At 31.0% G+C, this 13,419-nt stretch overlaps 3 protein-coding genes across 3 annotated transcripts in view; all 3 read left to right on the plus strand.

Annotated features, from left to right (window-relative positions):
* Window positions 1-54: 54 nt before the first annotated feature.
* LOTGIDRAFT_218247 (hypothetical protein) lies at window positions 55-3,145 on the plus strand (the record flags this gene model as incomplete). Its single annotated transcript, XM_009060986.1, has 8 exons — window positions 55-107; window positions 448-588; window positions 1,157-1,306; window positions 1,489-1,595; window positions 1,874-2,066; window positions 2,277-2,323; window positions 2,451-2,570; window positions 2,975-3,145. Exons 2-8 carry the CDS (start codon window positions 462-464, stop codon window positions 3,143-3,145), a joined length of 915 nt encoding a protein of 304 aa, XP_009059234.1. The 5' UTR covers window positions 55-107; window positions 448-461.
* Window positions 3,146-5,448: 2,303 nt separating this feature from the next.
* Window positions 5,449-6,033, plus strand: LOTGIDRAFT_123939 (hypothetical protein; the record flags this gene model as incomplete). The annotated part of the gene is made up of 1 exon (XM_009060987.1): window positions 5,449-6,033. A coding segment is annotated over one exon (585 nt), but the record flags the coding sequence as incomplete, so codon positions are not given.
* Window positions 6,034-8,200: 2,167 nt separating this feature from the next.
* LOTGIDRAFT_123959 (hypothetical protein) overlaps window positions 8,201-13,419 on the plus strand; it is a gene marked incomplete at both ends in the record, with an annotated part of 54,710 nt that continues 49,491 nt past the window's right edge. Inside the window, one exon of the mRNA XM_009060988.1 lies at window positions 8,201-8,299. Coding sequence (XP_009059236.1) covers window positions 8,201-8,299 — 99 coding nt within the window. The remainder of the gene's footprint in view (window positions 8,300-13,419) is intronic.

Raw genomic sequence — 13,419 nt, forward strand, 5'->3', positions numbered from 1 at the left:
TATACAACTTCTTATAGCACCTGACATAAGTTAATTTGTTTGTAGATTAGCTGTGCAGATTTCATTTTTTCGAATCAAACTTCGATCTTGGGCTTATCATAGATATTGTAAGAACTTGTATATGCGCAGGTGTAACTGTCGGTGGTGGATACATGATTTTGATTGATAGGAAAGGATAGACCTTCAGTAAAAATTGAAGTGGGGTCCAATTTCTATCTTGAGCTTGAAAACATTTCGATCTTGTAACCGATACTGTTTAGTGATTGATCTACTTAAGAAAAATACATTTCTGAAGCTTTAGACTTTTTGCCAATCTGTGTATGCAATAAGCTGTCTCTGTGTTATTAAATGGATTGTAAAGAGGTTTTCAAGTTGTTTTATGTCACCGGGGACACTGATGACTGATATGTTTATAGAATGCCTTAATTTATGACTGTTTTCTTACAGTATTATCAAAGAAGATGTTCATTCTAACATTAGGTGTGGCTGTTTTGATTATCATTGTCATCATTCAGTTCCTAAGATTTATCAGATCAGATTGTGATTTGACTCTACAATATACACAATATATGGGAAAATCACCTGCTGGTAAGCAAAAGAGTTATAATTGTCCATAACTAATATCTTCAAATTGTTCAAAAACAAATATATTACCAAAATAGAGTCTGCAATTTGAGACTTTTTACTACAGAGCTGTTCATGAGAATATTGGGATGCAATATCACGGCCCTGATAGAATCTTAGTCCTTTGGTTCTGTATAAATAGCAAAATTTAACTCCTTGAAATAAAATGTTTCCAGAAACAAACCAATAATGTTAAGTTTGATTAGGAAACATTTGATCTCTTGACACTTTTGATGCTTTGAATGATTACTGAAGTCATGTAATAATTTGTGTATGTGGGATATTTAAATATATTTATAGAACCTTTACTTAATTTATGGTGGTAAGTTCTTGTTTAAATAGTAAAATTTAACACCTTGAAATAAAATGTTTCTAGAAACAAAACAATAAAGTTACGTTTGATTTGAAGGCATTTGATCTCTTGATACTTTGAAATAGGCTTATTGATTGAATCTCAATCTCACTGTCAATCAGTCACACTTTGCACTTTAAAAACTGTCAGATAATGAGATAATGTGCTGTTTTATTTTAGCTGCACTTGGTAATAAAGTTGTATGGATAACTGGAGCATCAAGTGGTATAGGAGAGTATTTTGCTTATGAAATGGCTGCTGCTGGTTGTAAAATAATTTTATCAGCTAGAAGAGAAGAAGAACTAAATAGAGTCAAGAAGCAATGTTTGTGTACGTTATCTCATGTTGAGTGTGTGTCGAGCTTCACAAAAAAAGGGAATTATGACTACATCTGTCTTCAAAAGGCTAATGATATATTGGAACAGTGGATTTATATTGCCTGTGGCCCTCAGATCTCAGATCTTAAAAGACCTTTTGTTAATCTCAATATATTTTCTATTGTTCTTTTTCAGTGAGTGGACCAGTCAAAGATGAAGATGTTCTAGTTTTACCCTTGGATATTTTAAAATTTGACAGTCATAAACTAGCTGTAGAAAAGGCTCTACAACATTTTAAAAAGGTAACAAGTGAAAATTTGCATCATATTGAACTTCATTTGTCTATAACAGAAGTTATAACATAAAAGAGTAAATTATTTTTCAATATCATCATAAATTAACTAATTAAATAACTAATATGTAGTGAAAGATATTTTTTTTTGAAAAACTTGTCAAATTCTTTGTCATAATAAGGAGAACAGTTTTCCATGTATTCAATCTTTATTCTGAAGAAATGCCAGGTTTTTCCATAAGATATAGAAAATGGTAGAGAAAAGTGTACTATATGATTTATTTGTAGATTGATGTATTAGTAAATAATGCTGGTAGAAGCCAAAGAGCATCATGGTTTAAAACTGAATTAGCAGTAGACAGAGAATTGTTAGAAGTGAATGTATTGGGCACACTATCATTAACCAAGGCTGTTTTACCTTACATGGTAGAACGTAAAGAAGGTCACATAGTGGTTGTTAGTAGTACTGCAGGAAAATTGGGTGTGTACTATATGAAATATTACAACTGACAGCCAGTTCAATTCATTCCACAAGGCATGGAATTTTTGATGAGAGCCAGTTGTAGAATGGTCATTGACATTAATTTAGATTAAGAATTGTAACAAGTTACTAAAAGGATAATAAAGCTATGAAAACATGAGGATAAAAGTGACAAAACTAGATATTATTACATTTATTTTCTCATTTCAGGGGCTCCACTATCAGGATCTTATACTGGAACCAAACATGCTTTACAGGTATTGAAATCAATGAAAATCAGTAATTAATTCAAATCTATCAGATCCTGCAGTTTCATGTAGAGTTTTTAGTACATTAAATGGCTGGAAGTATAACTTGAAACTGTCCTATTTATTTTGTAAACAGGGTTGGTTTGAAAGTTTAAGAATAGAAGCTGTAGAATATAATATAGATATAACAATGGTTTGTCCTGGACCAGTTTTCTCTAATATTCTCTCTACAGCTTTTACTGAAGAAAAGGACAAGGTAATGTAATGTCAAATAAAATATGAGTTTTTAGAAAATTGCAGTTGTAAATTAGAAGTGTTGAAAGTTTGGAGTGATACAGTAGGAAAATATGTTCTCAATCATCTTCCATTGTTAGTTTTTTGGCACCATAAACTGAATATTAACCATGCAATTTCCCTCCTTTTGGAATGAAAATCCAAAAAGACGACTTATCTTTTTAACTTTCAAACGCGGATAATTCTGAATACTTATGGATTTGAAGGTTAAAATTTTGTCGGTAAGCTCTGAACACTATTACTGATTGGCTCAGCTGAAAAGGTTTCTGAGAATAAGGTAAGATTGATAAAGAAATTGAAGCACCTATTCATTTAAAAGATGTATTGCTTTGAAACCTATTTGAACTATGTGTGTTTATTTGTCAGGAATTTGGCGGAACAATGTCTCCCACAGATAAACGTGTGACTACAGATAGATGTGCATCGTTAATGGCTGTAGCAGTGGCTAATAAATTAGATGAAGTTTGGATTGCTCTACAACCAATATTATTTTTTATGTATCTCTTTCAATATTGTCCATCTATAGCAAGAAAGTAAGTACTTTGTATAACTCTGCTAAAAACTGTGGATTTATTCTCCCCTGTCTATCCATCAATCAAAATAGACTGTTTTTTTACTGGATATTAGAAATAAAGTAATATTATGACAGATCTATAGTTGATAGTTGTATGTGTGTGAAGATTGAAAGTTCAGTTTGAGATTTAATTTTGTATTCTTTATTGTAGAATTGGTATGAAGTTAGGTAATAAAACAATCCGAAAAATGAGAGAAGGACAATGGAAGTAAAAACTGCTGTATTTTCAATTTTCATATACATGATGCAAAACCACTATAGGCCTACAAGCATTGACAAGTGGAGATACCAGAAAGCAAAACATTTAGCCAGTGGAATTGCATTTATATTTGAAAATAATTTTTTAAAAGTTTGTAATTTTATAGATATATTTCAAAACATTTTAAACAGAGTACTTTAAGGGTATGTTAAGTGTATGTTATGATACATTGATATTTTTTATTTCTCATTTCCGTGGTTAGATTGGTACTACCCTTAACAAACTAAAGGATCATTATTCTTTAACTTGAAATATTAAGAATTTGTTAACTATAACTTGACAACAATATATTCCATGCATCAAAATCTTTGTTATACTAGATTTTATTTGTTATATTTGTATTGTTTAATTGTGGATTTTGTATCCGAATTTTGCTTTAATTATATTAAAATATTTTTATATTTTTCTATTCATGACAAGCTCACTACACTTGCTGCTATATTCTGTTAAAGTGATTATCTCCCCTTATTAGTGATTTTATTTACAGAATATTAAGGGTGGGTTGGTTGGTTGGTAGATGACAAGTAACATTCTCTTCAGATCGTGATATCGCAAACTAGATAGTTGTTGGTAGTAAAATTAAAGAATATTAAAACAAAATTAACCTGTTGCATATTTAAAGAAAACATAGGGCAAGAATGGATCCATAAAGTTATTACCCTTGCCTTTGTAAGAAACCGTCAAATTGGCTTGTAGGCACAATACAGACAACAGTTTTTATCCGATCTTGATGAAACTTGGTATGCTTACTGATGAGATCTCAGTCAAGTTCAAAATTGATAATAAGCGCATGAACGGTTTCAGAGCTATTGCTGTTGAGTTTCTCGTTGATGAGACTTGTTCATGTTTTAAGTTAATGAACTGTTGTTGAGGTTTCGCCTTGACTTATAAATATTTTTAAGATTGTTTGGAAATTCATTATCAATCCACTACAGACTTTGTTATCATTTCTGACAGTGGGCGTATGTGGGCGTATGTTACCTTGTCTGGTAAGCTATCTATGTTGAAAATATTTAGATGACTTGGGTGACTCATTGAGTTGCTATAGTTAGACCCCCTTAAAAATAATTTCCCACTATGACACTCTAGCCTTTCTACGGCCTGGATACTTTGGCATTTATTTTTTTTCGGAATATCCGATTTTGTAGTCCGAAATACTTTTTGCTCTCGTTAAAAAAAATACACCTTTATTTTATAATATTTACATGAAATTTTTGAAGCATCGGTTCTGATAGTATTTTGAAAACACTTTTTAGCACATTTGCTGCTAATGAAAAGAGAGATGAAATGAATATTCGATGGAATACGTGTAGGCCTATCATTACATCACTGGATAGTAATCTAGTAGGGAACTTTGAAAATTAATTGCATTCAAATCAACGGACGTTGACTTGACATGACATTTCTGTAAACCAAAATAATGAAATGGGTTCGTAGATATAGATCTGAGATGAGTTGGGTGTGTCTTACCACACCCTAGTAAAGTATTATTGATCATATACCATAGGATCAAACAAAATTATTTATATATCATTATCACGTGACATATATCCATAGACCTTCTGGTATTATTCAATATATTACATAAGATAGTTGTCGTACAAGTTAGAGTATGGTTTATTTATAAATATATTAATTATCAATTGGTCCACTAATCAATAATTATTGACAATCAGATATTATTGTTCTAGAATGAGAGTCATTGTAAATACAATATAGGCTAATAATCGAAAGCACGGTTTGAGGAGAAATTCGGATGCGATATAATATATAGTCTTATCGTCCTTGAAAGTAAAAATAATTGCTTCCGAAAGCGACAATATTGAGTAAAAGAAGGTCCAGATAAAGTACAACGGCCAATTTTATACGATATTCAAGCTTGCACAAAGTATAATATTTGGAGCTGCATAAAATACAGCATTCAAGCCTGCATGAGTACAACTTTCAAGCCTGCATAAAGTACAAAAATCAGGCCTACATAACATTCACCATGAATGGCCTGCATTAAGCATAATATTCCTACCTGCATTAAGTATAATATTCCTACCTGCATTAAGTAAAATATTCCTACCTGTATTAACTACAATATTCCCACCAGCATTAAGTAAAACATTCCTACCTGTATTAACTACAATATTCCCACCAGCATTAAGTAAAACATTCCTACCTGTATTAACTACAATATTCCCACCAGCATTAAGTAAAATATTCCTACCTGTATTAAGTACAATATTCCTACCTGTATTAACTACAATATTCCTACCAGCATTAAGTAAAATATTCCTACCTGTATTAACTACAATATTCCCACCAGCATTAAGTAAAACATTCCTACCTGTATTAAATACAATATTCCTACCAGCATTAAGTAAAATATTCCTACCTGTATTAACTACAATATTCCTACCTGTATTAAGTACAATATTCCTACCAGCATTAAGTAAAATATTTCTACCTGTATTAAGTACAATATTCCTACCTGTATTAAGTACAATATTCCTACCTGCATTAAGTACAATATTCCTACCTGCATTAAGTAAAATATTCCTCTACTTGAATGAAGTACAATATTGGGGCCTACATGAGGTATAACAATAGAACCTGCATAAAGTACAGCACTTGGATACGCATAACATACAATATTCAGACCTGTCGAAAGTACATCTTTTTGGCTAGCATAAGAAAAACATTTGAGAGTGCATGAAATACATTATTCATTCCTGCATAGGCCTACAGTACATCATTTTGGGTTGAAGTCAGAATTCTGATCTGAATAAGTTTACTAAAAGGTAAAGAATCGGGCCAGTTTATACAAAATACAACTTTAACATTCATTATGAATCAGGCATGCAGAACAGCATTCAAATGTGCTTAAAAACGTTTGTATAATTGAAGCCTGCATAAACTATAACATTCGACAAGGCTATTTAAATTGCTACATTTATAAAAATAACACATTAGCTTTTTCTGGAAATCCTGTCTGAATACTTCTGTCAACATGCAACTTTATAAATGATGATTTATCATGTACATGTTACAAGTCTTATTCTGAATAAATAAAATCCCTTTAGAAAAAATTCAGACTATATGCATGAATTCTCATGCAAGTCTATGCACAATATAGATAATATATTATAAATATGAGAAGAAATTCCAATCTATTGCATTAAAGCAGCATTGACGAAATCAACTTCACAATGTGAAGCTTTTACAAACTTTTATTACCTTAACTGCAATAGCTATCTTGTATCTCTCTAAATGCAGAGATTTGATCGGATTGTACGTTAGTGAATACAGCCAATCAGAAGGCTCACAATAATAGTGACAATTATATAGACACAGCCTTATGGAACAACAATCACTTGTTAAAGTTTTATGCAACGTAAAGCTGTGTCTATATATCGTACTCACAATTGCTAAATGCCATTCAAAGGAGTCAAAGACTTAAATAGTGACAGTTGTTTACAGTCTTTCTGTGAGTGAGTCTGTCACGGGCGTACAATCCAATCAAATCCCTGCATTCCTTGATACAAGAAAGTTGGCTATTGCTGTTAAGGTATAAAAAAGTTGACATTATGAAGATGTGACGAAGTAGTCTTCAGTATCCCTGGTCAATTTGTTTGAGTAGGCTACCATTTGGAGAAATTTCGTGTGAGACAGAGATATTTCCCGTAGTTCCTTTGAAATGAAACATAGTTTCTTATAGGTACTTTAATTATAATAGGCTTGTAGTCGTTCATTACTAAATATTAAAAACCATGAGGGTAAAATAAATTTTAAAAGCCTTTATATATCAAAATGGGTGGAAAAGCAAACATTTTTACTTTTATGTAGGTTTGTAACTACACCCAAATTACAGTCAATTATTCTAAATTGCACAAAATTCGAGGAAAAAAATTCTTGATGGTCGTCTGAATCATTGATGCCCTTCCAGCCTACGCTCATATATAGAACTTTGGCTCCTACACGAACTCATGTATGTTAACTTACATTATAAGTCTTTCTTTCTCTTCAGAGACATGTTAAAGGCTTTCAGATTTTTTTATTTATATAGGATAGGCTATAACTATACAGCTATATATAGTTTTGAGTATACTATTTTTGAACATTATAAACCTAATGTGAAATAGAGCGTCTAAAAAATATCAACTATACAACATTAAGTAGCTCGTTGTAATCAATTTGTGTATATTTTGATTTTAGTACAGGTAGTGTATTTAATGTTAAACCGCCGCTTTAACCGTTTTCACCTGACAGTTATCGCCATTTTAACAAAGTCACATGATCAATGAAAACTACCTTCAGCAGAGTTCACTCGCTTCATCACTACCACAACACAATTTAATGTGGAAGCCAATATCTTATATAGCACGGCAGCTACTGGAATCGACGTATGTTACTTTCAACATTCTCTCCTGCAAATTTCATCTTTGAATATGACTTTCTGAAATAGCTGAGCGATTTTAATAACGGCTATAAAAACTGTGCATTATAAACTGGGATTATAAATGATATTGCACGGATAAACTGATTCCTAACGGTTTATGTGGTCTATTACTGTGAGTTACGTTCGTATTAGATGGTTTTAATATAACGTTATAATGTAGGCTCTTGTCTTTTCTCTCACCGTGATTTGACTTTACGATGAGTAGGATCTATAAACTAAACAGACGTGTATAAACATTTAGAATATAGGCCATTATTTTACGAAATGTTTGTGTGTATATTGGAGGAATAATTAAAGAGATATATGTAAAATATGGCAGGAGCAAAACCAGGAGTTCATGTGGTACAAATAAAACCTATTGTGGTTCCAGATTCTCTACAAAATGGAAATAAGTTTATTAAATGGGATGATGTAAGTATAGTATTTAGATTGTTGATTGATATACATATATAGACCAGACCCAACCCAGCTTACAATCCTCTTTTAACATTATCTTATTAATTGGATATATCACATAACATATCATTTTACAATTTTATTTCATTAATTTTTCAGTTTTAAAATGTCATATAATAATTTATAATTAAGGGTTTAATTGAGTATTATCTTAATTAGTATAATAAAACAAAGTAATGCAATATTTTGAAATTTTGGCATATTTCGTTATTCACAGGATTTCAAGGCCCTTTATTACATGTCATTTAATATACCATTGTTTTTAAATAAATTTTACATGTAAATTTATACATTTTAATCATGGGTTGTAAATAATTTTACAAACATGTAGATGTCGTAAATTTAAAATTGAAATGTCCTGTATAGACTGACATGTACTGGTACATTGAAATTTATGATAGGATATATAATGGTATGAATCACAATATCTATGGATGGATGAGACAAGGTCAATGGTGATAAAAAAAAAAAAATAAAAAAGAAAAGAAAAAAAAAATAAATAAATATGGGGGAGGGTTTGAAAGTTGACGATGGGTTGACCTTCTGAAGAAAGCAGAGTGGTGGGTGGGACACAGGGATGGTTTTATTGATGCTATTAGAAAATACAGAATATTCTATTAATTACAGCGTTGCTTCTTATTATGTTGATAAAATATGTGAAAAAATCTTTTGAATTTGATCATTAGGTGCTCAGTCATTTTGGTTGCACCTTCTTTGGAATCAAAGTTTTGATTAGTTCATACTATTGTTTCAAATAGGGAATTTGATAAAATAAACAGATCATTTATCAACTCAGTTCAAGAGATTTGACAGTTTCCTAATTTACAGACAATTTCATCTGTTTTATGTTGCAGAAATATTTAGTTTTGTGGTTTTCCAAATCAGAATGCTAATAAGGCTCCTACTGTAGCCTATAGTTTTTTGTAATAAATTTAGTTCTGATAAACAGATTATTGTGCATCATTCCTTGGGTTAGATTCAGGACCGGCATAGTTTAAGATAGCACCTTTGAATCACCCCTGAGAATGAAAATAATAGGATGTAAAACTCCATTTCATCTCATTTCCTGATTCAATGGAATGGGAGATAATTATCAGACTGTATGTTGTTATGAAACTTCTTTACTACCACAACATGACCCAGTTTTAACTATCAGTGAATATTTCACACTCAGTCAGTAGAGAGTAAGATTATAGTCTACTAGGTGATAAGGTACCATAGGTTTTAACATTGATCCATACTGAATTCTCGCATGCCTGATCCAGTGCTCTCAAAGAGATGGATGATTTTCTATTCTGATATATTACTTTGTGTCCGATCATTACTTTTGACCATTAGGAATTGATAAATTATACTGTACAGTCAGTTCACAACATAGCAGCATACAATTAGTTAGTTTGACTTAAAAACAATGGAAATCAGGGACATGAATGAATAAGACAAATCTAGAAACCTGTGTAAGCAATATAGGAAGATATATTAAAGGGATTGTGAAGAGGTTTTCTAAACGTTTTATGTGTATCGGGAACACTGATAGCATCAATTTACACCATACCAATTTCATTCCGACATCTGAGGTTCATGCAATTCCCTAAAACTAAAGCGTTTTATAACATCACTAGAGGGGAACTGAATACATATTAATAGTAGCTTTCCGTAGCTCCCCTCTAGTGACATCATAAAAACGTGTTTGGACTGGTGCAAATAGATGCTATCAGCATCCCCGATATACATAAAAAGTTTAGAAACCTCTTTACAATTTAAGGCCAGACTATAAGAAATAAACTTTGTGAAAGGGAGTTTGTTTCAATAAGGTGACTTACTAATTGTGCAAACTTGACATAGGAAATTGAAAAAGAGAATAATAATGTTACAAGTGAAATTTCACTCATTGAACACTTCATGGCATCGCATTTTCATTGGTCCTTTGCATTTTCACTGGTCCTTGTGGTACAGAAAAGTAGGTCTTAAAAGTCTATTTCATTTTATTCACATCTGATTATTTGTTTTCTTAATGTCTTTGACTATTTTCCAAATAAAGATTTTATGTTCAAATGTTCAACATTGTAAGATATTCTCCCATATTCTATAATATACAGTAGTTAAATAAATAGACAATATTAGTAAGGTACTCAATAAAAACACAATTTTGACACACTTTTGTAAATGTGAAAGGTCATTAATATACTTGGTTTAACATAGTAATACTGAGAGCTGTGTCTAGTGTATCCTTGACTTTCTAGTATTTATACATACTGTACCTATATGGCCTACTGTCTGCCACCAACACTATATTCAGTCCATTTTTTGAGATTTTAAATCAAATTATCTCCAAATGAATCTTAAAGGTGTCATTTCTGAAAGATGCACGTTTGATGCACATTCATTGACCATTAAAAGTATGAAGTGTTTATCAGGATGCCTTTTTGCATATTGGTATAACTCTCTTGTTGGTGCCAATACTGGTACTGGTTATCAGGAAATATGTGGCAATGATATTTTCCAGAAAATAGTAAGCTGTTGGTCTTTTTATGTGCTTAGTGTTAAAAAAGCTTATAATAACATCTTAGCTTTGACACTTATGCAAAATTTGCTGAAAAATGTAAGTAATAATAAAACATCTCATTAACAAGTTAAGCTGGTTGTGCAAGATTCAAACACATTTCATCAACAGCTAACTCTACTTTTTTATCCTTTTCATATTTTATCTTGACAGTTTTATTTTCTTTGATCTCAAAAACTTTTATGGTTCATTAGATTGGAAGCAAATTTTGATAAATTGATCTCTTCTGTCCAAAATATCTCCATGTCAGCATTTTTTTTGCGCCCTGGGAAACTTATGGTGTATTTACAGTTTTTATGTCACCTCCTGGCTCTTCTGATTATAACTTGATTGTGAGTAGTATGACAGGTATGATCTTTCAGGAATTCATTCCTACAGCACCTTCATCCTGAAGTAGGAATTTATAAGAGAGCAACACAAATGTTGGATATCTGATTTTAAAATATGATTTGGCTTGTCAAAGACACAGATTTCAACAGCCCCAATTTAGAATATATGTTTTTTTTCTGAATATTGGAAATTTTAGATACCATTTGGAAAAATTGAAATGACAAAATACTAGGTTTCATAGTCCTGGGAACCTGTAAATAGCTTAGGAAACCTTTTAAATATCCTTTTGAATAATATATCACTTTTTGTTTTATTCCAACTAAGTATATCATTAGAATATATAAATATATTTGATATTTTTATAATGAAATTAAGTGGAATATTGATAAAATTATTCATGAATGACATGTTTCTGGCAGAGTTGTGAATATTTTAAATCTTACATCAATATTTTTTTATTTTGTTATAAAATGGTACCATCAAGGTTAAAACGTTTGGCAAGATATCGGCTATAAACTTGTTTGACATGAAGTATTTTTAGTGCACATATTTCATGGATAAACTACAGCAGTGAGATAGATCAATCTTTGTGTAATTGTCACCAGTGTGATTATTAGGTCCTGAAGATTCGAATGGCCTGGTGCTACATCTCGATCACTTTTTCATATATACCAGATATACAGAAGACATGGCTTGTTCTGAGAATACAAGTAGCTATAACAGTTGTGGAAAACCTTTGTGTAATTTCATGAGTGAGATGATTAAGTCCTGAAGGTTCAAATGGTTTAGTGCTACATCTCAATCTCTTTTTCATATATACCAGATGCACAAAAGGCATGGCTTGCTCTGAGAATGTAACTGGTAAAGCATGGATATCCTGTTGTTCTTTGATTCTGTCAAACAATAGCTCAACATATTTGGGCAGTGATGTACTCGAAATCATTTTTATGACTATTTGGTTTGATTTAAGCTTAAGGAATTTTTCCAATCTTAATTTGACTGTCAAGTTTTGATGTTTAAATAAATGTTTCAATTTTGATTATTTTAGCTAAGTGTTTTAATATTGGTGTGATAAATAAACAATACACTCATTCCATTTTATGTGATGAAGTGTTTTATGACATGTTTTTTTAACACTGCAATTTTATTTCAACAAAAGAGTAGACAATTTTTTAAAAAATAAAAAGAAAATAGTCCAAATTGCACAATGAATAATGCATCATTATTTGTCAACAAATAGTTAAAGGTAAAAAAAAAATTTAGTTTTCTGGAACATCCACCTTCGCCAATAATTTGTTTTATGTGGGTAGAAATGGGCATGGGCATGGGTCATGAAGCTAGATTCCGAATTTCTAATTTGTGTTAGAGAATATAATTCGTAACAAGCATGAATGTAGGACAGAAGCAAGAGCTATTCATTTCAAAATACTGATTGGCTTCTAGTTGATTTCAAAGCTTCTCCTCTAATCCATTCCTCTATTCATTTTAGCAGTTTTAATCAGTTACTACACAAGCAGATGGAAACGGAATCCCCATTGTCCTATGCAATTTCTATTCTCCAATTAGTTAACAACAGAGTTGCATGTTAAACTCATTTTGTTTCATTTGAACACCGTCTGCTTTAAACCTTCTTCATGTTAATTTTCTATTGAAAATTCTTATATTTTACTCTAGATGTTTTGAGTATAAATCACTCAGTTGTAGTATAATTATGTTAATTAAGATCTAGATTATATTAGATATCACTAATTGATCAAATATTTGATTAAATTAATTAAGCCAGATTATTAACAGATATATAAAACAAGTTTTCATATGTAGGTGACATTGCCCTAGAAAGTGTCACAGGAAGTTTTAAGTAAAACGTTTACATAGATGATAGTAGAATTTGTAATAATTACTTTATTAATATTGGTTCATTATTAGATAACAGGATGCTAATATATATACATATATCATTTACACCAAAATAAATGTCCAACCATCTAACCGATGAATACTATTTGTTTACTAGATTTAGTAATCGATAGTAGTAAAACTAGTAATTGTATCCTATATTGATTGTAAACTTGGATCAAGACATTAGTTTCAGTAACCCCCTCTCTCTCAGCCTCATTGTTCAGTAATTGTATAGTATGGTATATAAAGAAATTACTAACAGTATAACTAATAGTTGTATTGT

The sequence above is a fragment of the Lottia gigantea genome (assembly GCF_000327385.1).
Source record: "Lottia gigantea unplaced genomic scaffold LOTGIsca_45, whole genome shotgun sequence".
NCBI classification, from domain to species: Eukaryota; Metazoa; Mollusca; class Gastropoda; family Lottiidae; genus Lottia; species Lottia gigantea.